Below are 25,041 nucleotides of genomic sequence, written 5' to 3' on the forward strand. Positions count from 1 at the left end.
CCAAGGAGGACCCCACCGGCCAGAGGAAGACCCAGCGACCGATACAACGAGGACGGACGACCCATCTGCCGCCGCTGTAATCAACCCGGACATATGGCAAGGTACTGTCCTTTAAACTGGCACAACCTAGGGTAGAGGGCCAACCCCTAGGAAAAAGATCATCAGGCCCATCGAACTGGCGCGACAAATATGTGGGAGGACGTCCAGTCTTGCCTGTGGTACTGGATGGCATTCCTATGAGTGCCCTACTGGACACCGGGTCACAGGTCACCACCATCCCGTACGTGCTCTTCAAGCAGTACTGGAATGACTCGGATATTACCCGCTACCCTGACGACGACTTGAGTATCATCGCCAGCAATGGTCAGCCCGTGCCACAGATCGGATTTAAAGAGGTGACCATTAAAATTGGTAGAGTTGAACTGGCAGCACAGGGACTGATCATTGTAGACATTGACAAACACGAGAGTCACCCAAAGATAACTCTAGGAACTAATGTAATTGAAAATTGTCTTGCAGAGGTGATTTTCCTTTTACAGCAGGTTGCCAAGACCGCCAGCTCCGGCGAGCAGCGAGTGCTCCAAAAAGAGATCCGGGCACTGATGCGACGGCAACAGGTGGAACTCTCCGGCGTGAGATTGGTAGCGTGAGAATGTGTGACGCTTTCCCTATTGCCATGCCCCCAAAAAGTGAAATGATGATTTGGTGCCGGGCAGCTATTGGTCTGAGAGGTAGAGATTACCAGGCAATGGTAGAACCAGTTTACTCAGACAGTAGGCCCACCATCTTGACAGCACGGGGGGTGGTTAATGTACGCCATGGGAGGGTGCCCGTTCGCATAATCAATATCGGGAAGAGGGAAGTGTACCTGCCCTGGTATGCCACGCTAGCCAAATTATATACCATTAACCAAAATGCTATACAATCTGTGGAACCCTTGCCTCCATCTCACCCGGAGGAAGGTAACGGCTCTAAGAAAACAATGGAGGACTGGTGTCAGCAACTACATTTGGGTACTGACTCCACTCCCTCACACCAGAAACAGGGAGTCTATCGGGTGGTTCAAGAGTACGAGAGAGTGTTTAGTAAACACCCGTTAGACTTCGGGCGAGTCAAGGGGGTAGAACACCACCTCCCCACGGGAGACCATCCTCCCATAAAAGAGAGGTATCGACCCGTACCCCCTGCACACTACCAACACGCCAAGGGGATGCTTAGAGACATGAAGGAGGCTGGGGTGATCAGGGATAGCTGTAGCCCCTGGGCAGCTCCACTAGTCTTAGTCAAAAAGAAAGACAACACCATGAGGATGTGTGTAGATTACCGGAAAATCAACCGTATCACACACAAGGATGCGTACCCCTTACCAAGGATAGAGGAGTCTTTGGCTGCTTTAAGATCTGCTAACTTCTTCTCTACCTTGGATCTCACTAGTGGGTACTGGCAGGTTCCTGTAGCAGAGGCGGACCGGGAAAAGACCGCATTCACCACCCCGATGGGACTTAGCGAGTTTACCTGCATGCCGTTCGGACTCTGCAACGCACCAGGAACCTTCCAACGATTAATGGAGTGCTGTCTGGGCCACAGAAACTTCGAGACGGTCCTGTTGTACCTGGACGATGTCATCGTATATTCTAAGACTTATGAGGACCACCTGAAACACCTGGCGGAAGTGTTCGAAGCTCTGGCAAGCTACGGCCTAAAGGTGAAACCCTCCAAGTGTCACCTCCTGAAACCAAAGGTGCAGTACCTGGGACACGTGGTGAGCTCTGACGGAGTGGCTCCCGACCCTGATAAGATCACCGCAATTAAGGAATGGCCAAGTCCCTCCAGTGTAAAGGAAGTGCGGCAGTTCCTCGGGTTGGTAGGCTACTACCGCAGGTTCATCCCCGGTTTCACCAAAAAGGCAGCTCCTATGCAAGACCTCCTGATAGGCCAGTCCCGGAAGGCCAAGAACCAGAAGCCGCCCTTCAAATGGGAGAAGTTGGAAGAAGAGTCCTTCTGCCAGCTGAAGATGGCCCTCACGCGGGATGAAATCCTGGCGTACCCGGATTACAGCCAGCCCTTTATCCTCTACACCGACGCAAGTAACATCGGGCTAGGAGCCGTGCTGTCCCAGATCCAGCAGGGGAAAGAGCGAGTAATCGCTTACGCCAGCCGAAAACTGCGACCCACCGAAAGAAACCCTGAGAATTACAGCTCATTTAAGCTAGAGTTCCTGGCAGTGGTGTGGGCAGTCACCGAACGCTTTAAGCACTACCTCGCTTCTTCCCGGTTCGTCGTGTACACGGATAACAACCCGTTGACACACCTGGACACGGCAAGACTCGGTGCCCTAGAGCAGAGATGGATGGCCCGCCTGTCCAACTACGAGTTCACCATCAAATACCGGGCAGGACGCTCCAATACCAACGCGGACGCCCTGTCCAGGATGCCAAACCTACCGGACGTAGGAGAAGATCCAGATGGACTGGAAGAAGTCGAACTCCCCGCGTTTCACCGTCATGGGACTATCCAGTATTCCCATCGGGTAAGGAGTAAGCAAGGCGCTACGCTTAACCCCTTACCTCACTACAACTGGGCGGAAACGCAGGACAGTGACCCTGCCGTTTGGCTGGTGAAGGAGATGCTGACTCGGCCAGAGGCTCGCCTTGACCCAGACGCTCCGGAGGAAGCCAAGCAACTGTGGGCAGAAAAGAGTAGACTGTTCCTTTACAAGGGGAAGTTGTGCCGCAGAATGGTTAACTCCCGGACGCATGAACTAATCTGGCAAGTAGTGGTGCCACGAAGAGACGCAGCCATGGTGATGGAGGCATACCACGACGGGGCTGGACACTTCGGATGGAAGAAGCTGGAGTTCCTGCTGCGCGAGCGGTTCCACTGGGTAGGCATGAGGGGAACCATCGAGAGGTGGTGCAGAGACTGTGGCCCGTGCAACCTAAGAAGGAAGGACCGTGCCAGCCAGAAGACTCCCCTGCAGTCCATCGTCACCCAGCAGCCGTTGGAACTGGTAGCCTTGGATCATGTAAAACTGACCCCAAGCAGAAGTGGCTACGTCTACGCACTAACCATCGTGGATCACTACTCCCGGTTCTTGGTTGTCGTCCCCGTCAAGGACTTAACAGCTCGAACAGCAGCTAGAGCCTTCCAGCAGCATTTCTGCCGTCCACACGGGTACCCGGACCAAGTGTTGACGGACCAGGGACCTGCCTTTGAAGCGGAGGTCTTCCAAGAATTCTGCACTCTGTATGGCTGCCGGAAGATAAGGACGACACCCTATCATCCGCAAACTATTGGACTTTGTGAGAAAATGAACCAGGTGGTAATGGATCTTCTGAAAACGTTGCCCCTGGAAGAACGCGGTCTGTGGCCTGAGAAGCTGCCCGATCTGGTGGACCTATACAACCACATCCCGGTAGGTTCCACCAACTGTACCCCGGCTTACCTAATGAGGGCGAGACCTGGTAAGTTACCTGTTGACCTGGAAATGGGAGTCCTGACACCCGAGGACACTTCACCAGAAGCAGACTGGGACACAGAGAGGCAGCAGCAGTACCGGAGAGTACAGGAGAGCGTGGAGCGAAGTCTCTGTCAGGCTAGGGAAAGACAAGAGAAAACTTACAACCAGTATGCTCCCGCTGTTCCCCTGGTACCCGGAGAGCAGGTCTTGAAGAGAAAAAGACGGCTCCACAAGTTGGACGACCAGTGGGAGAAGGACCCGTACACCGTACTGCCCTCAAGCCACGACAACCCAAAGGTCTGTACCATCAGTAAAGACGGAGGTGAAACCACAACCATTGTATCCTGGGATCACCTGAAGAAGTGTCCCGAACAGCTACGGAACCCTGAAGAGGAACAAGAAGACCCTCGACCCGTAGAGGAAAGGGAAGACATGGTTAGTACTGTGCTCGGAGACTTCCCTCGGTCTTGGACTCAAGTCAATGGCGCAGTTGTGGTACCCGTACTCACCTTCCTCCAACCAGCATCCCAAGCACCTACGGAGCGACAGGTAGAGCTGGAAGAGCAGCCGGTCCAGGAGGCAGAAGACTCCACACAAGCAGAACAGGAGGATCAACCCTCTGCTTATAGTGAGCCTGCCGTACCCCTAGTGAGCCAAGGAGCCGGTAGACAGCTGCCCAGTTTACCCTTGACAGCTCCTACACCCTGTAGTTCAGGGCTAGACAGTTAGCTCCGTAGGTCCACTAGGCCTACTAGAGGCCAGTTACCCGCACGTTGGAGGATTTGAAATGTATAAATTGTTTTATTTGTGGTTACCTGTTTTTCTTGTTGCTTGTGTATAATTATGTGTTTCTAGTTGTTTATAGGAGTCTTTGGTGGATTTACCGGGAATCCTTTGTACATAGTTGGAGCGTAACCCAGGACGGACTAAAGACTGTTAAGGACTCGGGGCAGGACAGACCCCTACCTGGTTACGTCTCCCTGTTTTGGTGAAATGGACACCTTGCTTTTCTTCAAAGACTGCACCCGGTTGCGGACACGCCGTAACCATCTTTATGTGTTTTTCTTATTGTATTATTATTGTTTATACCTTGTTATGTTTTTCTAAAAATATGTTTAGTCCCGGAGTACTAAATTTCACTAGGGGGGAATGTGACACCCCAGGGGTCTGGTTGCCACAGTGATAGAGATATTACGTCTGAGAGCAGGTGGGAGGTCTCTTGGTCAGGAATCCTATGCATGCCACACCTCCTGCCCAGTCCTGGGAGGGGAAGAACTTCCCCTATATAAACCTAGGGCTGAGGCAGGGTTAGTGAGTAGAGAAGAAGTAGAGACAGAGAAAAGAAGCAAATATAGGAACAGAACATCAGGAACTCTGTGGGAGCAGTGTTACAAGGAGTCAGGGGCTGGCAGCTGCAGAGCTCGCCCTGACTGAGAAGATTTCTTACCGGACCCGGAGTCCGAGGCTGTGGGGACTAATCTCTACCCAGCAGCAGAAACCGACCGGCAGGGGATTGCAGGTCCTCTGGCCCAGAAACCCGAAGGCACGGTCACACACGTGGGACCAGCACCGCCATCGTGGAGCGGAAGCCATTAGAAGGCCCCGAGTCACCGGCCATACGGGTGAGCACCACACGGTACACTCAGGGACGTGGGCTACTTTTACCCGCCTCTAGCAAGGTAGCCAGAAGAGTACAGTTAGTTGGGAAGGCCTACAACTCCGCCTGGCCAGGGGAGATCCCATCTGCTCAAGAACTGACCAGGCCCCGATTGCTAGCAAGTACTCCGGGAGGGTCTATCTTTGTCACCAGTAAAGACCCTGAACTACACCGCATCGTCTCTGAGTGGTTCCTGCTACCCCCATCATCCACGTCGGCTGCCCTGAGGCCATACCCCTCCCGTTGGGGGTTATACCATCCACGCTGCACCATCCTTCCACCGGCCTCAGCGGTCTGCCCTGCAGCGGCAGCTCCATAGCTGCATTCAACGGGTGGCGTAGTCATCCACCATCTACTGCTAATAGACTGCCACTTAGTCTGACTCCCTGGGCACGGACCGGGTCATCGCCACGAGACTACTACCCCCATCTGACCCGGCTCCGGGTAGGCTCCCGCGTGCGCAACGCAGCGCGACTCAGGCCCAGGGGCGCGTCAGACACGCTGGTGATTTTTTGTGAAGACCATGCTATGTTATATACATTTTTGTACATGGTTGTAGAGGAGTTTTATAATCGTAGTTGCAGACTATTGTAAGCCACCTAAAGCCCCCCATACACAATAGACAGCTGTCGGCGGAGTGATGGTTTTCCTGTTTTCTCTGTGAATAATAATAATAATCCTTTTTATTTATATAGCACCAACATATTCCACAGCACTTTACAATTAAGCGGGGAATAGTCCCTGCCAGACTCCACTGGCTGCAGCTTATCTCACGGAGAACAAAAAGATCTGATGTCCAAAGTCGGCCATGCTGGATGCTCCCCTCTCCAAAACATTAATAAATGGACAGCACTGGGATAACAAATTGATAGAATCTGTGCTGTTCTTTTTTATCGACTAATTTAGTTTGATTTAAATGCTTGATTTGAATCTGCGACTCAGATCAAAAACAGACACGTCTGCTTTTCATTTGTGGACACTCGGTCCTATCCTTGAAGAGCATGAATGTAACAAGCACATGATCCACGGACACTTGAATGAGGCTTAACGCCTCATTTTATCTAGCAGCTACCGTAAATTTGTGATGAATAATTATCATAGATGAGCCATTTAAGAGGAAGTTTGCCACGATACTGTAAGAGGATTTCCATGGTGCAATTGGCTCATTCCCTGTCCCTCAAGCTAGGAGGACCCTTGGCTATCCCTGTCCCCCCAGATTACTCCTGAAGGTGAAGATGTTGGGGTTTCCTACCTTGCCATGCTCCTATATGCATGCTGATCTGTTTCCTCCTCCACCCAGGAAGATATGGAACAAATGTGTATAGGAAAACAGAAACCTGACCGACAGGGGAAAACAGACAGTGATAAAAGAATATTACAACCATACAAACACACTCACAAAACAATCAAGTGGGAATCAAGGGAACAGTAGGAGGGATAAACCAAATGGGAGAAGATTAGGATAAACACACAATACCAAATCCATGCAGAGATCTCCTGTAAACTGCACCAACTGACTACTACTAATTCGTAATGCTCTTTTACCACCAAACCAGGAATTTGTAACTATAACTGGCAACTCCCAAGTGCCAGTGGCGAGCATATATACCAGAGGGGAGTGGCCAACACAGAACAGCTGAGAAAATTCAGGATGGAGAACTCCAGAAGATCAACTGAACTGATTAACCCTTGCAATGATGGAGCAAGGAAAACCTGCACTGCTTAATAGGATGGTGAAACAGTTCTAATCAGTGCATGAGTTCGAGTAACCAGATGCCGCATTCTTTTGGCCTCTCTCTGTTGCAGTATCCCTGTGACAAAGTTAGAGAGAGTCAAATTTGGAGAGTCAGAGTTATTCCAACATAAGATCAGTTATGAATAAGGAAGTTTTCCGAAATGCATCAGATGTTTGAGGACTTGGGTTCAGTGGTTTTCCACGTATGGAATAAAGTTACAATAAGCACAGAGTTTCTGAATATGGATGGATGCTGACTTTTCTCTTATCAGAGTCAGAGTTGGTTTTGCAAATTCTCAGCCCTGAAAAGCAAAGTTTTAGGCAATTTCATATAGATATTAAACATTTATTTTTAAATAAATAATTCTGATTTTACGATCAAGGTGTCTTTAGCTGTAAAGGGAATAGGCAGATGGTTGGATGACAGGATTTTATGGGATTTAAAGGGTGAACCATTTTTAATCAAAAGTGAAAGGAATTATTTAATAAATGCCATAAGACCCACAGGTTTATATGAATCTTATAGGATTCTAATGCTGAAGTGGTTGGATCACATAAAAAGCAGGTATTGGAGAACATATGCCAGTGTGTGCCAGCAGTCGTCAGTCATCTTCTAGTTTCTGTATAAAGGGCACCAAAGGACAACGGGTTACATGCTCTACCTTATAGACAGAAAAACAACAAAAAACTAATTTCTTATCAGCCATAAATGTATTTTATATGGATTAGCTGCACTTCCACACAGCAGGATTGTTATAGACATTGCGACTGCTAATATAAAGGCATTTAAATTCACACTTCACAATGCAAGTAATAAATAATGTACCGTGATGAGAAATCATGAATACAAAGGTCGTTTAGTTGTTGAGATGGTTCTGTTAGTTGAAAGGAACTTTCGGAAAGTGAGAGACAGGCGATAAGCGCAAGAAACGGAAGCAAACATGAAAGATAATAGACAAACAGATGATGATGAGATTGAATAGATTATGCAGAAAAGGATACATTAAACTAAGAAGGTAGACTAGAGAATGCAGAATGTGATGTTGCGATGGATACAAGTGTCATGGGAGTTTATATATAAAATATGAGGGGCAAGGATCATCTTACATCCAGGCAAGTAAGAACAGAAGATACATGTTAGCACCCGATTGAGTAATGTGGTGAATAACATTGATGTTTAGTGAAATCCCTTCATTTAGTATCAATGAGGCCTAAGGGTATGTTCACACAAAAAAGTTTTTTTTATGAGGATTTGTAAGTGGTTTCTGCTTCAATATCCACATCAAAAACACTTGGAATAGGCATCTTATTGCTTATAATGGGAAATTCTCAAAATAACACGTAAAAAACAGCACAATGTGTAATATAACATTTTCTCATTATAAAGCAATAGAAAGCTTATTGAAAGAGTATTTGAAGTGCTTTTTGACATGGATTTTGCACCGGAAATCACTTCAAAATTCTCAACAGAAAGCTCTTTATCAACATACCCTACTTGGCACCAGTTCCCAAATATTCTGGATTATAAAGTCATAGAAAGGAATATTAAATTCGGTAGACAGCACAAAATGTGAATCCTGCTGTTATCACTTTTTATTTAAGGGTGACTTGTCCTCAGTTTGGTGACCCTAAACTGCAACAATTACAATACTGGGCTTTGGGACAAGAAAAAAAACCTTAAAAAAATAAGGTCAACGGGGGATTTATGTGATATCTCCAGATTTGGTCGAAGAGATGTCCATCAAGCCTAGATGGGAGAAGATGCTATCGAGATAACATGACAGATAAATGCTGAAGAAAACCTCAGTGGACACTAGGAGATTAATTGTAGTAGAGTTGATAAAACTTTTTTTTCTACAGTATTCTTTCTGAAATATCTCCTTAGTCTCTATATATTCCCAATGACAGATTCTCAAGCTTCGGTTTGGTCAATATAGAGTTTTCTTTCAAGAGGATTATGATCAAATCCATTCTAAAATGCCTACCCTACCGTCCCTATATTGGTTCCACACCAATCGCCGAGCAGGACCCTAAACCCTGTATATCCCTAGAGCTTGGCCCTAGACAGGGAGGGGCAGTGGTGAGCACTGGTCAGGCCCTACTACAAACTAAAGACAACAAGGTAGACAAACAAAGGGAGTTATCTTAGCTTGAGCAGACACCACAGGAGTAACGCCAACTGTGCTCCAAGGGCACCAGAGAAGAAGCCAGCCAACAGGTAGTGTTTCAACATTGCACAAACAAACATAGAAGTATCATCGACGATTGCCTGAAGCAAACTGAGGGTTTTTAACTCCCATGCAAGGGGGTGTCATTCAGCAGCAGGTAGGAGGTCGCCGCTGGGTCTTAAAGGAAGAAGGATTAAGAAGGCGCTGCAATGCCAAGCGCAGTGACCTTCTACAGCTAGATCCAGAGCGACTCGCTTTTACACCTGACACACCCATGAGAGCTGGGGTCTTGGGTTCAAATCCCACCAAGGACAACATCTGCAAGAAGTTTGTTTGTTCACCCTGTGTTTGCATGGGTTTCCTCCGGGTTCTACAGTTTCCTCCCACGCCCCAAAGACATATTGATAGGGAATCTAGATTGTGAGCCGCAATGGGGACAGTGATAATAATGTTTGTAGCGTGTTGTGGAATTAATGGCGCTATATAAGTGAGTAAACTAAATAAATAAAAAATAAAATATGCTTCACATATGAAGTCGCGGGCCATAAATGGATGATGAAATTTGTGTAAAATCAGCCTTAAATAAAGGATTCTGCTGTTATCCTTCAAACTTCTAGACTCTGTTCCCACAGTGAGCTTTTGGTGAGTTTTTTGGATGTTGCAGAATTTCTGCTCCATTTCTGCACCTATTCTGCATTTAAATGTGTTGTTTGTTTTAAAGAAAAAGACATTTCAAACAACATTTAATAAGAATTGGTTTCTTCATCCATAAGTCAAAGTGTAAGGATTATTTTTTTTATCACAGTGTGGGTCTAGCAATAAGATGTGCTTTTTTGTGAGTTTTGACAGCAAAAACCTGGTCAAAAAATTGCATAGAAAAGCCACGTGTGGAAAATGCACCAAATATTTGACATGACGCTTTTCCTATTGAATAACCTCTTATTGATTTCAATGGGAAAACGGTATATCTATATGTATAGCGCTCATGATGCTGTTTATTTTCACGTGTCTTTTTCTATGTGGAAACAGAATCAACATGATAGTTCTAGGGGCATTCATGTTACAAAATTCCTTAGAATTTAGTAAAACTGTTCCAAATATGACAAGTATATGTGTCGCATACACAAAATCTAAAAACTCACAAAAATCTATCTAAAAACTTTGTGGTTTTTATTAAGTCAGAGGAATCCATATGAAAAATACCTGTGTGAACATACCATTAGCATGATTATTTATTGCATGATCAGCACATTGATTTTAATGGAAAGCAAGAGAGGTTGGAAGCGAGCGGGGCCGGTGACGTCAGGTCTACTGATACTTCATTATATAGAGGAGGTGCACGGCACCTGCCAAATGCATGTGTGTCCCGTTAGGTAGCAGTGAATATAATGTCACCACACTGCTGACGGAAGCAAACAGAGCCAGATTAATCCTTTAATATGTCCCGTGTTGATGCCGTTCGCTTATTTCTGTCGTTTACAATTAATCAATACAAGTCCAATGTGAAGGAAGCTATATCTGTCAATTTTATTGTTTGAGGGGGTTCCTTCTAACAAAAAGATGTCACTCATACAGCCACTTTAATTATCAAGTGGCTTTCTCAGTGAACAAAACCTTTTGTTTTTTACACTGTATACTGCATACATATTGATGACCTATTCATAGGATAGGTCTCCGAGGTGAGATCATTGGGGTCTGACACCATCCCCAACAGATCAGCTGCCATTTTCCAGATGTCAACAGATGGAAGAGAGCTGCAGACCAGAGCACATGGCAGCTGATCAGTGGGCTGCCAGGTGTCAGACTTCCACTAATATCATATTGATGATGTATCTATCAATATGCTATGACTGGACAACCCCTTCATTTTCTTGACTGGTAATTGGAGATGAGCAGATCGATTCGCGGAGGATCGAGTTTGAGTTGGATTTTCTGAAATTCGCAGTGTTACGCAAATTCGAACATTTTGAGATTCCATTCATGGTTCACAAAAAAAAATGTGCCCAGCACCATTTCCCACACTGCTGAAGCATCAGAGAGCAGGCAAATGTCATAACGGGCTTCTCACATGATGCAGGCAGCTATGACATCTAGCGGATTATCATACCTTGTACAGTGGTGGTCAGTACCTGGGACATCACAGATCAGCGGTTCTCCATGGAGGACAGTTTGTAAGGCAGAGTCACTGGCTAAATATCTCTCTCCTGTAGATTGAAAGCTCTTATGGTTAGTGGGGTACTTCTCCTGTAGAATGTAAGCTGGGTCCTTTATCTCTTGTCAGTAGAGTGTAAGCTCTTATGATCAGTGGGTTCCTCTATCTCTTGTCTGTAGAGAGTAACTCTTATGATCAGCAGGGTCCTCTATCTCTCCTATAAAGTGTAATCTCTTATGACCAGCTAGATCCTCTCTCTAACTTTTTTCTGTAGAGTGTAAGCTTTTATGATAAATGAGGTTCTTATGGTCAGCGGGATTGTCACAACTCTGTTGTTGGGTCTCCAAGGGCCAGGGGCTCCTTCCCTGTCCCTATCGCTAGGGGCGCCCTAGCTGGCCCTGTTCCCTGGATTACTTCTGAAGGTGAAGATGCCAGGGCCATGTACCTTGCTGAGCTCCTCCATCCGCCCTCAGTCTGTTCTGTTCCCCCACCCAGGGAAGAGGGGAGTAGTAGTGTTTGGCAGTTCACCAACCAGACTAACAAGATAATACAAACAGGACTAAAGGTAAATACCAATCATACAAATATATGCACACAAACAACAAAGGTTAACACCGGGAGTGAAGGATGGGGAAAAAAACAAAATAGGAGAAGAATAGGATTACACACAACCTAAGGCCACTGCCCCACTAATCAGTATTTGGTCAGTATTGGGTCAGTATTTTTTCTCAGGAGTGGGAGCCAAAACCAGAAGTGGATGATAAATGCAGAATCAATGCATTTTTTTCAATTATACCTTTTTCTCTGTTTGTTCCCCACATGGTTTTGGCTCTCACTCCTGAGAGAAAATACTGACTGAATACTGACCAAATACTGATAGTGGGGCTGTGGCCTTTACCACACAACAGTCTTAGCTTAAATCCTTCAAATGCCTTCTCAACCAACAACTCTCCACCACACTCCTAGCACCATGCAGCATAAGCTAGCTCTGGCAATGGCTCCAAGCCAAAGCCCAGAATATATAGCAGTGGGGAATGGCTAACACTGGACAGCTGAGAGCCTTAATGAAGGTAAGCTTCCAGGAGCTCAAAACTGAGCAGATTAACCCCTGCACTCCTGAAAGAAACCTGCACCATTTAATATAAAGGTGAAAAGCTTCTAGTGAGTGCAGGAGTGTGAGGAATCAGATGCTGCAGTCTTCTGGCTCCTCTCTGTCGTGGTAAACCCGTGACAGGGATCTTCTCTCTCCTATAGAATGCAATCTCTTATGGTTACCGGGGTCCTCTATCTCCTGTAGAGTGTAAGCTCTGATGGTAAGTGGGATCCTCTCTCTCCTGTAGAGTGTAAGCTCATGTGGTCAACAGGGTCCTCTCTCTCATGTAGAGTGTAAGCTCTTATGATCAGCAGGGTTCACTCATTCTATCCTCTCCCCCCACATCTATTTTATGAGCAATTACAAGCTTTCCCATATTGAAACTCGCACACATTTATTTGTCGCTATTTGAATTTTTGAGGAAAATTCCACAAACTTGCAAATTTGAATTTCCTAAGATCCGCTCACCCTACTGGTAATCATTCTGGAAACTCTTCAAAGTATAAGTTATCTTTCCTACTTCTTATGCAGCTATGAACTGTGTGTTTTGCCTTCACGTATGTAAATGTAACATTTTGGGTCAAGATGTCCTTCAAATCTTGTCTTTTAAGTAGGGGTCTTGTGCAATCCTCAACTTCTACTCCTGCTTCTGGTGAGTATGTGATATACAATGGCCAATTTCAGCGTGGTACTCAAATCAATTGCACTCTAGGGGGTATACTGATTGTGGTTTTTAATAATATAGGATACAGTGAGTGCAATTGATTAAAGATTACTGCAAATAATCAGCAGAGTGCAAAAACAAGCTCCTCTCTGCTAATTGCAGCTTTATGTGATGTCATATGTGACCTTGCCAGGGGAAGAAACTATTTGGAAGCAGTGGGAAGTGTTTAAAATTAGTTTGATTTTAATATGATTTTAATATTGGCTTTTCACTTGAGTCTGAATTAGACTGCTAGCGACACTGTTTGGCTGCCACATCATTTCATTAAGATGTCCAGTCATCTAGGGAGAGTTGAAAGTTATGTTAAATTGCACTGGAGTCTTTGATCACCGAAGCTTCCTATGTCATAAATAACTCCTCGTTATAATGTCTTTAACTATTTATTAACAAGATCGACTAATTCTGGATGGACTTCCTTATATACGTGAGCAGTGTCGAACCAACATGTATTTTTAACAGTAATAATTTGGATTTGTATTATTGGTGCCGGCTAATTACATAGCAAAATTATAAATATGTGCTGCACATGGATGCAAATATGCCATATGTTTGTAAGGCATTAGTCTGAATAGCCAGATGCTGGAATTACTTAGCAAAGCACACAAAAAATGCAGCATTTTTCCCAATCTGGTTAGCTCCCTCAAGCGGAAAAGTAGACAGGATGAGAGAATTTGGGAGAAATGAATGAGGGTTGAAGAACACATTGAATGAGCAAAGCACAAGATGTTTTGAGACTAAAATAGTATTACTTTTCATATAAAACAAAAAATATAGTAATGAGAAGAGCCAAATACACCCTATTTGAATTATACAGTGGTTACGGAAAGTATTCAGACCCCTTTAAATTTTTCACTCTTTGTTTCATTGCAGCCATTTGGTAAATTCTAAAAAGTTCATTTTTTTTCTCATTAAAGTACACTCTGTACCCCATTTTGACTGAAAAAAAAACAAATGCAGAATTTTTTGCAAATTTAATAAAGTAAAAATGAAATATCACATGGTCATAAGTATTCAGACCCTTTGCTCAGTATTGAGTAGAAGCACACTTTTGAGCCATGAGTCTTCTTGGGAATGATGCAACAAGTTTTTCACACCTGGATTTGGGGATCCTCTGCCTTTCTTCCTTGCAGATCCTCTCCAGTTCTGTCAGGTTGGAAGGTGAACGTTGGTGGACAGCCATTTTCAGGTCTCTGCAGAGATGCTCAATGGGTTTAGGTCAGGGTTCTGGATGGTCCAGTCAAGAATGGTCACAGAGTTGTTCTGAAGCCACTCCTTTTTTATTTTAGCTGTGTGCTTAGGGTCATTGGCTTTTTGGAAGGTGAACCTTTGGCCAAGTCTGAGGTCCAGAGCACTCTGGAAGAGGTTTTCATCCAGGATATCTCTGTACTTGGCCGCATTCATGTTTCCTTCAATTGCAACCAGTCATTCTGTCCCTGCAGCAGAAAAACACCCCCATAGCATGATGCTGCCACCACCATGTTTCACTGTTGGGATTGTATTGGGCAGGTGATGAGCCGAGCCTCGTTTTCTCCACACATACCGCTTAGAATTATCACCAAAAAGTTCTATCTTTGTCTCATCAGACCAGAGAATCTTATTTCTCATAGTCTGGGAGTCCTTCACGTGTTTTTGAGCAAACTCTATGCGGGCTTTCATATGTGTGGCTCCCTGCTGCGCATTAGTGCCACAGATCCCGGAGGGGTGCATGGACGGATTACTCCACAAGAGGCCCTCGTAGCATTCATACACCTCCACCTTCCACCTCAGACCACCAGAGGGAGCCCGGATAGGGATATAAAAAGGGAAGGTGGAGTTAGGCAGTCAGTCTGGTCTGAAGTCAAGTCTGTAAGGAGTTTAGTCTAGTCAGTCTGGAACCTACAGTCTGTGAGGAAGTTAGTCCAGCCCAGACTCAGGGAGCTCAGGTTAGTGAGCCTCAGGCGTGCTGACGCCGTAAGAGCGGTGAAGATTAGCGAGGCCTACTGCCAGTGTGAAGCCTAGTGAGGGCCCCGAGCACGGCCGAAGGCAAGTGGAGTAAGCGAGCTACATAGGGGGCAGAGGAGCTTAACCAGCTCACCCCACAACCATTTACCGGACACCGGGTTCGCGTTTGCAGGGATCCCTAAAGCCCAGCAGAAACAACCGGAACCCCTGGCGAACAATATGTCCCAGGAACACCAAAAGCTGACTGTCATACTAGGGTCAGGAGTCACGGTCAAGAGACCGGGGAGTGTGATCTCCAACAGAAGGCCCTACCACCAGGTCAGCCGGTGTAAGACAGAGACCAAGTTAGGCCTAGCTCCAGGCATGTCATAAACTTATCAGGAAAAGGCAAGAAACAGGAAGCCCCACACCCGCTCACTGGGGAGAGTCCTGAAATGCACCCTTCACCCTACAGTGCCCTGGATCGTGCCTGAAACACCACCAGTAAAGGTAGTGAAGTGAACTGTTGTGAGTGTGCCTATTCTTCTTCTGACCCGGCTGCGTCCCCTCAGTCCTGCATCCCTTTTCCTACGCTGCCCTGAGGGCCCGCTCCACCTGTGGGGAGCCGCACCAACTAAGCTGCCTGACCACGGGCCTCAGAGGACTGTAGCAGCGCTGGTGATCCTCACCAGACACCATGGGTGGCGTCACGAACAATTTCCCCTTTCCCATACACCTTTCCCCCAATTTCTTCCTTTTTAAGAGTGACCCCAGGGTACGGGTCCGTGAGTCGGCCACCGTGACATCCCCCCAAAACTAACAACAAGGCCCGGGCGCCGAGTCGTCCCCATCCCCTGGGCGCGTCAATATATCTTGCACTGAGGAGAGCCTTCCGTCGTGCCACTCTGCCATAAAGGCCCGACTGGTGGAGGGCTGCAGTGATAGTTGACTTTGTGGAACTTTCTCCCATCTCCCTACTGCATCTCTGGAGCTCAACCACAGTGATCTTGGGGTTCTTCTTTACCTCTCTTACCAAGGCTCTTCTCCCACGATTGCTCAGTTTGGCTGGACGGCCATGTCTAGGAAGACTTCTGGTGGTCCCAAACGTCTTCCACTTAAGGATTATGGAGGCCACTGTGCTCTTAGGAACCTTGAGTAATGCAGAAATTCTTTTGTAACCTTGGCCAGATCTGTGCCTTGCCACAATTCTGTCTCTGAGCTCCTTGGGCAGTTCCTTTGAGCTCATGATTCTCATTTGGTCTGACATGCACTGTGATATGTGAGGTCTTATATAGACAAGTGTGTGTCTTTCCAAATCAAGTCCTATCAGTTTAATTAAACACAGCTGGACTCCAATGAAGATATTTCGGTTTTTATTTTTCAATAAATTTACAAAAATTTCTACATTTCTGTCTTTTTTCAGTCAAGATGGGATGCAGAGTGTACTTTAATGAGAAAAAAATGAACTTTTTAGAATTTACTAAATGGCTGCAATGAAACAAAGAGTGAAACATTTAAAGGGGTCTTAATACTTTCTGTACGCACTGTATGGTGTCATATAGTGACAAGGGACTGTGGGCACCTATCTGATACCTCGAACTAGGGGCACACTAGGCTATCCCTGTCTCTCGGATTACTCTGGATGGTGGAAATGCCTGGGTCTCGTATTTTGTTATGCTCCTATATTACCCTTATCTGTTCCCTCCCCCACTCAGAGAGGTGTGAGGCCGAAGTGTATTGGAAAACACTAACTAGACATGCAGGGATAAACAGACAGGGATAAAAAAAACTACAATCATACAAATACACTCAGAAAACAACCGAGTGGGAAGCAGGGGAGCAATAGGAGGCACAAACCAAATGGGAGGGGATAAGGATAAACATGCAAACCAATTCCACACAGAAATCTCCTGAAAAACTCTTCAAACCCCTACTCCACTGAACTTCTCCTTCAACTCCAAACCAGGTAGTGGTAAACTATCACAGGCAACTCCCAAGTGCCAGTGGCGAGCATATATACCAGAGGGGAGTGGCCAACACAGAACAGCTGAGACAATTCAGGAAGGAGAGCTCCAGGAGATCAACTGAACTGATAAACCCTTGCCATGACAGAACAAGAAAAACCTGCACTGCTTAATAGGATGATGAAGTAGTTCTAATCAGTGCAGGTGTTCGTGTAACCGGATGCCACAATCTTCTGGCCTCTCTCTGTCGCGGTATCCCCATGACATACGGTTTTAGGAATCAGGTTATAATAAAAAAATATGGTCCTTAGAAGGTCTTAAAATTCGATAACTGCAACCTCAGATGAACAACACATGACAAATTACACATGTAATTTTTTTTTATCAAAAATTAGGTGAAAATGCAGAAGCAGTATGTGGAAAACTAAGCATGACCAATTAAATAATAGCTTGTAGAACCCATTTTAGCAGGAATACCTTGAAGATTTTGTTTTCTGTATGACTTTTAGTTTCTCACAACATTCTGGAGGAGTTCTTGCCCACTTTTCTTTACAGTGATAGGGTATGTGCACACAATATCATTTTCATGTTGATTCTGCCCCGAATTCATCTGAACAAGTGCAGCAAAACCACAGCAACAATGGATATAATGTACAGCATGTCAATGTCAATATTGGAAACCCTGAAGTGGTTAAAAGAAGTAACAAGCTCATTTGTCTGGTGGCTTCATTTGGAAATAGCCTGCTCTCTAAAATAGAAGATGTAGCAAGACCTTAGGGTTTGAGCGGAAGTTATCCAAATCCTGCTACAAATCTCAATATCTCTCAAAAACTTGGAGTTTCCACTCAGTTTATGCTGTGAAAATTCTTTTATTTATGTCCTGTAAAATTCAAAGAGGATGTACTTAGTTTTTCTCATAACTGTAATTGGACTTCACTGAGGCTATGTGCACAGTAAGTCTTTTTGCTTAGTTTTTGGAGTGGAAACTGAGCATTAACTCTAAAGTATTTGAGGACTCATGCAATTTTGAGTAGGATTTGGAGGGTTTCTGCTCATTTTCTGCTCCAAAAACTTTGTGTTCACATAGCCTAATGCAGAATTTTTTTTTAGGGTTGTTTTACTCAGTGTTGTTTTTGAAAAAGTAGTTTGGGGTTTTTTGCAGTCTTTTGTAAAATGGATCCAGTGGAAAGAAGAAGTAGAAGTCCTTTTTTTTATATTTTATATTTCTTTCGAAAAAAAAAATATAAGAGCTTTTCCAAAAAAGCACTGTGTGTAAGGCTATGTGTCCATGTTGCGGACCTGAAGCATATTTTTTACGCTTCTCCCTGGCGGGAAAATCGCATGCGGATATTACATGCGGTTTTCCCGCCAGGTAGAAGCGTTTGTGAGGCGTCTTTGCATGCATTTCCGCATGCGGGTTATCAAGCACTTCTCCAAGCATCACTTGGAAAAGTGCTTGACAACTTGTTCAGAATGGTAAAAAATAAAAAAATAAACTTTATACTCACCTTCTGATGCATTCTCTGCCGTCCGGAGGCTTGAGCGGCTCACGCTGTTGTGTGCAGGACCTGCGGTGACGTCATTGAGTCATGTGGTGGGTCACATGACTCAATGACGTGGCAGGTCCTTCAGACAACAGCGCGACGGAGGGAAAACATCAGAAGATAAGTATAAACTTTATTTTATTCTTTTTTTTACAGGTTCTTTGGTACCCAGGTCTGGATGAGAGTCTCCTCTCCTCCAGACTTGGGTACCATCCGCACATTGATTCCGCTGCGCTTCCGCAAAATTAATGAACATGCTGCGGATTTTTGACCGCAGCATATACGCTGCGGAAAAATCCGCAGCATGGGCATTGACATTGCGGAATGCCATTGGGGACCATGGGGTGCGGATATACATGCGTTTTTCAAGCGTTTACGCTGCGGAAATTCCGCAGCATATACGCTTGAAAAATGCTACGTGGGCACACAGCCTAAAAATACTGTAAAGAGGTAAACATCTCCTAATCTGTTTGGCTCTTGTCTGACAGCCGTATGTTCCCTCATGTGAGAGAATTGGGCTGATTAAGCGAATAACACTTGGCTCAAACTCTGTCAGAGTTCAGTCGAGTGTCATGATTGTGTGATCCGATTCTCTCGCATGCGAGAATCCTATCACAGGAGTGGAGAAGATGGAAAACTTAATTTCTCCATCTTCTCCATTGTTTCTGTGAGCGTACATCGAATTGCACTCGGATGAAATCTTGTATAGATGCGCAAGGTCCGATTTGCGGAGGCACTCGCGGCATGCTGCGATTGTTTTCTCGTGACGAATCGGATGTTAGATGTCCTTTGCAAGAATTTTATCTGAATAAAGAAGAACCTGTTCATTGAGCTGGACTCCTTTCCATTCTCTTTCCATTTCTGGACTATGGCAGAGCCAGTGTTCCAGCTCCGTAGGGGTTGGGAAAACACCAACTGTGAGATGAAATTGCTATTACAACATTGGTGTAACCCTCAATAGTGCTTAAATAACAGAAACATCCTGCAAACGAGAATGAATCATACAACTGCACTGAGAAAAGGAGGATGAAAGGAAAGAAAAAATCCCAGTGCATTAAATGGATGCATCCACCGAAAGATGCAAATTCAATGTTGTTTTGAAAATCTAAGCCTTCACTTCATACATATGGGTGAGTGACAAGGCAATATTCTATATAGGCAACTATAAACTGACTGCACACCTCTATCTCAGCATACCTTGGTTTAATGAAACTCCCCTAATTATATAGCGATTAACAAGTAATCTCACTACTTTTCATTAATCTTGGAGAAAGAACGGGAAACTTGGTTAAGGTTGGAATGTATATATCATTTTCATACTTGAGGAAAATTATATTAAAACTGGTTGGTCGCTGATAGCATTCAAAGTCCAATTGGGTTTTTTCATGTCAACGAAATCCTGATAGTAAGATTCATATTATTCATTCTACAGTTTACAGTGAATGCAGATAATGTCTTCCTATCAGAATTTAATTATGCTTTATTATAGTTTTCCAATGTGTCCATAAAAAATATTGTTCATTCGTGATTTTTTCATTAGTTGTCCATATAAAATAAAAAGTCAAGTTGGCTATCCTGCTGGAGAATAATATACAAGAGATAACCTACAACAGCATATGGGAAATTTTAGGCCAATCTAGTCATACTTTTGACATATATGATATACTGCAAGTTTCCAGATGAAGCTACAGTATAGGTTCGCAGTTTGCCATAAACATTATGCGGATATGTAACAGTCCAGCTCACTTATGCGTTTTATCTCATTAGAAAGTTGTTGTTTTTTGTCAAGAACATATGTTTTATTTTCCTACATGCAGACATCAGGAGAATTGATCAGTAATAAAAATAAATAGAACAAATTTAACAACTGAAACTCAGACATCTTTGATCTCCCAGGATGAGATCTAATCCATCTGTGTCACTAAATATACAGCATTTTCACACAGCCATAAAGCAGCCATTTAGATAAGCCATAGTACAATTAAATGAAAAGGATCTTGTTTGTAAATCCAAATAGAAACCTTTATAGTTAAAAATAAGAAGGCTTCCTTACCCCATTTAATGGATAAGTCTTCCATCCGAGTTCTCCAATAGCTGTTGTAGTGTCAAGAAGGACAACTGAAAGAAAAAAAAAGAATATATTGCTATATTGCATCCATTTACTTCATAAAATATTAATGAAATATGTTCATCTTTAGTCTTCATTTTTGCAGTTTACATATAACTGTAGACTATACAAAAGCTGAAATAATTTTTTTCCCAAATCATAATGTGTATAATAATGCACATACATAGTTATTTATTTTTGCAAATAAAACTCATTGTTAAATCTGACCCATTTTACACATATCACCCCCCTAAGGATGCTCCTCTAGGCTCTATTTATCCTGCAGTTGCCATTGGATTCATCCTGATGTAATTCCTCTGCTCCGGGCTGAGGATGTGCAGCATGTGCATATGTTGCCTTCCAGCACAGCTCGGCTATGCCTCCACCAGTGATACAGAGTGTATTCTACTTTTATAGTCCCCTCTATTCTTTGTGAAACTGTATGACCCAGTACAGTAGTTTGTTTGCCCAGTGTTATCTTCAGCCATCTACAACTGCATAGCTGCCGCTGTGCTTTTACATCCTTGATCTGTTAGCTGGTTTCCAACAAAAATCAACAGTCCTGAATTTTGTTCTGCACAACAAAGCAGTGCAGAGCTCACAAAAGCAGAACAGTGCTGTGCTTGCTGTCTACTGTTGACCAATCAGTGGTGTGAAACTGTAAATAACATTTTGGTGGTACATATGGTAAAAGATAATCCTCTGCCATATGCATCAACAAAGCATTAACCGTTTTTCTCCATTGTTCTGTCAGCAGCAGGCATAAAAAAAAAACAGCTCAGCCCTGCTTAATTCAAGTTTGCAGTGCCTAGTTATTACAAGCTCTGTTGTGCACGCAGAGCAGAGTGAAGTACAGGACTGTTGTTCTCTGTTGGAAATCAGCTAATAGATCAATTATATGATAATTCACAGGTAGCTATGTTGAGGTACATAGCAGAAGGTAAAATCTTTCAGGCAGAATGGTTTACAGAACTATACATTGTACAGAAGAAAAGTGTATTTCAAACACTAAACAGATAAGCTTAAGGTGAACATGTTATGTGAAAAAATGCTATTAATCTGCAGATATGGGGTTAATCTGCAGGTTAATAGCATTCTGAAGCTGCCCAGCGCCCACACTGAACGTTTGGCTATCAGGAGGAAATGAACTACAATCCTCCTGGCAACCTCCAGCTTTCAGTCATTGAGGTCCCGCCGACACGGTTTTAGTCATCGCTCAGTACAAAGTGAGTGGTGGCTGTAACCATGCTCCAGCACTCACTGACAGCAGGCTCTAGAGTGAATCAGTGCTGAATCGTCTTGTCAGTCAGTGCTGGGGCATGGTAACAGTTGCAGCTGCTTCTCACTATGTACTGACCAGTGACTGAAGCCGCACTACCCGCATCTCCATGACTGAAAGCCGGATGCAGAGATGAAGAAACTTTTTCTTTACGTTTGGTCTGTATATTAACAATAAGTATGCATTTACTATGCTTTGAGAATAATATTGAGATTGTGGAAAATAACACTGAAAGCATTTTTTGTAAGCACATTTTATTAATAGTTTAGATAACAGAATTTTAATGGTTACCCATTAGTACTGAGCGAGCATGCGCGTTTAACCCCTAAAACGAGCATGCTTGGTGCTCGCCGAGTATTTGCGGCATGCTCGGCATATAGGTTTGATCCGCCGCGGCTGCATGTGTAGCGGCTGTTAGACAGCTGCGACACATGCAGAGATTGCCTAACAAACAGGCAATCCCTGCATGGGTCGCAGCTGTCTATCAGCCACGACACATGCAGCCACGGCGGATCAAACCTATATGCCGAGCACGCCGCAAATACTAGGCGAGCACCCGAGTGTGCTCATTTAAAGGGTTAAATGAGCACGCTCGCTCAACACTAGTACCCATATGTTTTGACACATTTTTTATAGTTCTATTAAATTTAGTATTTCCTTCTTAGATACCAGTAATTTTTCCACTTTATATACCATAATGACTACTAGGAAATTTGTAGTATATACAAGGTTTTAGAAGGTGAAGCAATTAAGGAACAAACTGATTTATGTCATAATCTCTGAGACTGGAAAACCCCTTTAATTAGCCTTGACATTTTGAATGGAAACAATAAGAAAATAAAAGTGTTTCTGAAATTCAATCCCTCCAGATTTTTCTGTTCCCACTGGTAAATGTAATTTCCTAGTCATCACTCGTGGTACATTATGACTAATAGAACTTATCAGAGTAATAGGTAGAATACTATAATTTAGTTGTCCTGTATCATTGCAATAATTAAATACAATAAACTGCTTAAATTTCTATTATACCATTATATTCGCAGCTCTGCTAATTGCAATTTTTAACTATACAAATGATTGTGTTCCTTCTCTTTTATATAAAAAGGAGCCCAGTAGGCTTATTGCTTTATGCAGGGATCTGATTGGAAACCCTGAGGTTACCTTTGGCTACTAGAGAGAGGTTCTTTTAATATCTTGGGATTTTACATCAAGAAGGTAATTTTTTACATTACTTTACAAAAGTAAATGGTTTAATTAATATATGTGTACAATATATTTTACACAATATAAAACATTACGTTTTTATGTAAATTTATCTACATGACAATGTACATACAAGCCCAAAAGGGTTCATTATATGTCACTATAAAGCACCTATTGTTATAATTGTATTTGCATTAATTAGTTCTTCAGTACATTTAACCATATAAAAAATATTTTAATATATCTGACCAGCAAAAGTGGCCTCTTTCTTCGCTTCAAGCAGCCTGCCGTCGATTTTTCCTGCCTGCAATCTCACTGTATATGTTCAGAAACCTCTCTACTCACCAAAAATACTAGACAAGGTGGAGGGGGATGCAGTATAATGTGTACAGTGGCGCCTAACAGAAAGGATCTGACATGTCTGATTTTTGTTCTTTAAGAGATGTCGCCGCCAGAGAAGTCTGGCAGCGGTTTTCTCATAAATAACACAGGAGCGCTCAGTAGATCGAGCATTCCTGTGTATGGAAAAGTCGGGGCAATAGCATTGAGCACATCAAAAATAATCTGCGTGAACTATTGGAGGAGGATGAAGCAAAGGCCAATCTACTAAGCACTTTGTTCTCTAAAATATATACTCTGGAAAATTCCATGACAGATGATATGATCAGGGATATCATAAATTCTCCCTTCAATGTCACCAGCTTATCCCAGCAAGAAGTATGGAACCGTCTAAAAAACGCTAAAGTAGAAAATCATTGGGCCCGGGTGGAATACACCCCTGAGTACTGCAGGAATTAAGTATTGCGGTTGACTAAAATTTCTAATATTCAAGAATTCCATAATGCACAATAGGACAGGCAAATAGCAAATGGAGGATGGAGGTTCTGGAGGAGAAACTGGATCGAGACTATGAGATAATGAGCCAGCTTTCACATTCTTAGACCCCGGTCTGAATGTAATCGAAAAATTAAACCTTGAGAAAAACAAGGACCATCTGGCTTGTCTAGGAGTTAACCTTTTAGCTGACTCAATGCAGGCTAGATTCTTGTGATCAGTGACCACAGTAACTGGATGAACCGCCCCCTCCAAAAACTGCCTCCATTCCTCAAAGGCTAATTTTACAGCAAGTAACTCACGATCCCCAACATCATAATTTCTTTCCGCCGGCAAAAATTTCTTAGACAAAAAGGCACATGGACAAAAGTTAGTCAGAGTTTTGGGCCCTGTGACAAAACCGCCCCTACTCCGACCTCCAAAAGCATCCACCTCTACAATGGATGGTTCTTGGAGATCTGGTTGGATCAGAATGGGGGCAGACATGAAATACTCTTTTAATTTTTCGAAGGCCTTGATAGCACTCGATGACCATATGATGAGATTTGCCCCCTTACGTGTAAGGTCAGTAAGAGGTTTAGCAATCTGAGAAAACCCCTTGATAAATTTCCTATAATAGTTGGCGAAACCAGAAAACGTTGTAAACCCTTAAGATCACGAGGCTGAACCCAGTAAATTATGGCCTGTACCTTCGCAAGGACCATCTTAAGCCGTTCTGTAGACAAGATGAACCCCAAGAATGAAATTTCCTGAACAGAAAAAACACATTTCTCCAATTTAGCAAACAAAGAGTTCTCCCTTAACCTTTGTAACACAGCCCAGACATGTTCCTGGTGAGAGTCCAAATCTGGCGAGAAAATTAGAATATCATCCAGATAAATTACAACATATCTTCCAATGCAATCAAAGAAAATATAATTCATAAAATTTTGAAACACAGCAGGTGCATTGGATAACCCAAAAGGCATGACAAGGTTTTCAAACAGACCCTCAGACGTTAAAAAAGCAGTTTTCCACTCATCACCCTCCCGGATGCGTATCAAATTGTAAGCCCCTCTAAGATCAAGTTTAGAGAATACCCTGGCCCCCAGAAGCTGATTATATAGGTCGGGGATGAGTGGAAGTGAGTACGTATTTTTAACCGCGATTTTGTTTAGTTCCCGAAAAATCGAGGCAAGGTCGAAGACCCCCATCTTTCTTT

At 43.8% G+C, this 25,041-nt stretch overlaps 1 protein-coding gene across 2 annotated transcripts in view; it reads right to left on the reverse strand.

Moving 5' to 3' along the window:
- Positions 1-25,041, reverse strand: part of EPHA6 (EPH receptor A6) — a 1,434,803-nt gene that overhangs the window by 1,291,021 nt on the left and 118,741 nt on the right. For both annotated transcript variants that reach the window (XM_073668175.1, XM_073668176.1), the window contains exon 2: positions 20,471-20,535. In XM_073668175.1, coding sequence (XP_073524276.1) covers positions 20,471-20,535 — 65 coding nt within the window. The remainder of the gene's footprint in view (positions 1-20,470; positions 20,536-25,041) is intronic.

Source organism: Phyllobates terribilis, unplaced genomic scaffold (genome assembly GCF_046119375.1).
Source record: "Phyllobates terribilis strain yellow unplaced genomic scaffold, ASM4611937v1 Scaffold_2__4_contigs__length_985480577, whole genome shotgun sequence".
Lineage (NCBI taxonomy): Eukaryota > Metazoa > Chordata > Amphibia > Anura > Dendrobatidae > Phyllobates > Phyllobates terribilis.